Source organism: Loa loa, assembly GCF_000183805.2.
Source record: "Loa loa unplaced genomic scaffold supercont3.334, whole genome shotgun sequence".
NCBI classification, from domain to species: Eukaryota; Metazoa; Nematoda; class Chromadorea; order Rhabditida; family Onchocercidae; genus Loa; species Loa loa.
In genome coordinates, this window is record NW_018108514.1 from 27305 (window position 1) to 29641 (window position 2337).

The window sequence follows — 2337 nt, forward strand, 5'->3', positions numbered from 1 at the left end:
AAACTGATTAATGTAATATTAAATAAGAAAAAAGAAGAAAAGAAATTTTGTTAAAAATAAACTAACGTTGAAATTCTGGTAGCAAAACAACGTAATAATGTATAAAGACGTCTGATAAATTGTTCAAAACGTAACAATTGAAAATGTTTAGAATTTAAAAATTGTTCCAATTGTAATCGAATGGAAAATAATGCGGCAGCATCATGATTTATATTAGCACCAATATCACAGAATGCAAGATTTGCTAAAATATTATGATAATAATTTAATATATATATAATATCTATTATTTCATTTCAGATATTTTATGCAAAACTTTTTCATGTTATTTTTTCTCAAAAAAAAAAGAATATATTTAATTAAAGCTATTTTAATGACTGATGAATGATGAACTAATATCTATTATTTCATTTCAGATATTTTATGCAAAACTTTTTCATGTTATTTTTTCTCAAAAAAAAAAAAATGAATATATTCAATTAAAGCTATTTTAATGATTGATGAATGATGAACATTTTAGAAAATATAATTTGAATATACACAAATGTTATCACTAATGATAGAATGGGAAAATTTATTGGAAGTATAGCATTTTTTTTTTTTTTTTTTGTTTAATTTTGTAATTTTGTAAGAGTAGAAAATAAATAACTATAAAACATATTTTATTATGTTAATCGAACTTTTCATACTTTAATTATATTTATTAATTATTAACATTATTACTATATATTTTAGTATTTACTTACAACTTTTAATGAATGATTCAGCGATAAGTTTTAGATGGCATATTAATAAATCGATATTTTCATTGATAATCATACGTCGATAATTTAATGATTCAGAATGTAAATTTTGAATGATTAATTGTTGTCCATAAGTAGTAATAGTAGTAGTATCATTTAATATTTCCTTTACCGTACTATCAATAAGATATTTTTGGAAGGAACGTTTAGACAATAATTTTTTAAGAATTTGTTGCGCAATAATTTCTGATTTCATATGAGATGATGAATGCTTCACTTGAGGTGATAAATGTTTTATCTGAGTTTGTGAACATTTATCTCGACTATCGTTCATAACTGACAAAAAAAAAAAAAAAAAAATTTCGTCATATTAATTAATTATATATTTCGTTATATCAAGTAATTATATGATTTTTATCACTAATGATTTACTAATTTTTTAATCACTAACGTTTTTAAACTTATCACTAATCTCTTCATATACATATTTGATAATGAGAAATGATAAATGAATTCATGCATAATTACAAAAATATTTACAATAAATAAAGTTTCAAGAGAAAAAAAAAAATAATACCTATCAATAAAAAATAAATACATGCACATTTTCAATTAACAAATAATATTTATTCATAATTATTAAAAAATATATTTTAATTAAAAAACAATATACCTTGAATTAATAAGCAATAATTTTGTAATTTCAAATCAATAAAAAAATTTATAATCGTAATTAATTGCATTAATCCTAATGAATGCATAGAATAATTTCATCGTAAATTAAAACCGAAAAAAAAAAATTAGGAAATATATGTTTCATAGCTTTATGTTTTCATCTTCATAATATACGCATAATTATTCTACGTAAATCACGTAAAAAAAAAGAAAGTCATTTCCATATTCATTATATAAACATTAATATCGCAAATAAATTAAAGAACGAAAAAGAAAAGACATACATTCCCTAGCAAATTGCTACAATAATTAATATATTAAATTTTAATAATAACAGGATTAAAATCGAAAAATTAAATTCTGGACTTGGTTTAAAAATTTTTAAGGAATTTGAAATTAATAAATGAATAAAAATAAATAGATAAATAATAAATCAATTGTTTCCATCAAGAAAATATTGCTAATACTTATTGCTAATGTTTAACATTTTTTGAATAACTGACACATTTGAAATATCTCTAGTTTTTTTTCTTTTTTTTTAGATTAAATAAAATTATTCATGAAATTTTTGATTTCATCAATTGTTTATTTTTGAATAATCATCAAGAAATAATTTTTAACATTTTCAATTATTTATTAAACTTAAAAAAAGAAAGTAAAAAAAAAGTCAAATCTATTTTTCATTTTTTTAATTGATCCAATAATCTGAAATTATATAATTTGCTACTTCAAACAATTGATCTATCTCATCTCATTCATAGAATTACTAATTAATTTACAATTAGAATTTTAATATCAACTTACATAATCAATTTTAATTGATATATTTAATAATTAAAATCATAATTATAATCAAAATCGCATAGTATTTTATGCCAATTTATATTTACACAATTTCTTATGGAAAACATTTAATTCA

At 19.3% G+C, this 2337-nt stretch overlaps 1 protein-coding gene across 1 annotated transcript; it reads right to left on the minus strand.

The window, feature by feature from the left end:
- Nucleotides 1-738: 738 nt before the first annotated feature.
- LOAG_14738 (hypothetical protein) lies at nucleotides 739-1077 on the minus strand (the record flags this gene model as incomplete). Its single annotated transcript, XM_003150231.2, has 1 exon — nucleotides 739-1077. One exon carries the CDS (start codon nucleotides 1075-1077, stop codon nucleotides 739-741), a length of 339 nt encoding a protein of 112 aa, XP_003150279.2.
- Nucleotides 1078-2337: the final 1260 nt, after the last annotated feature.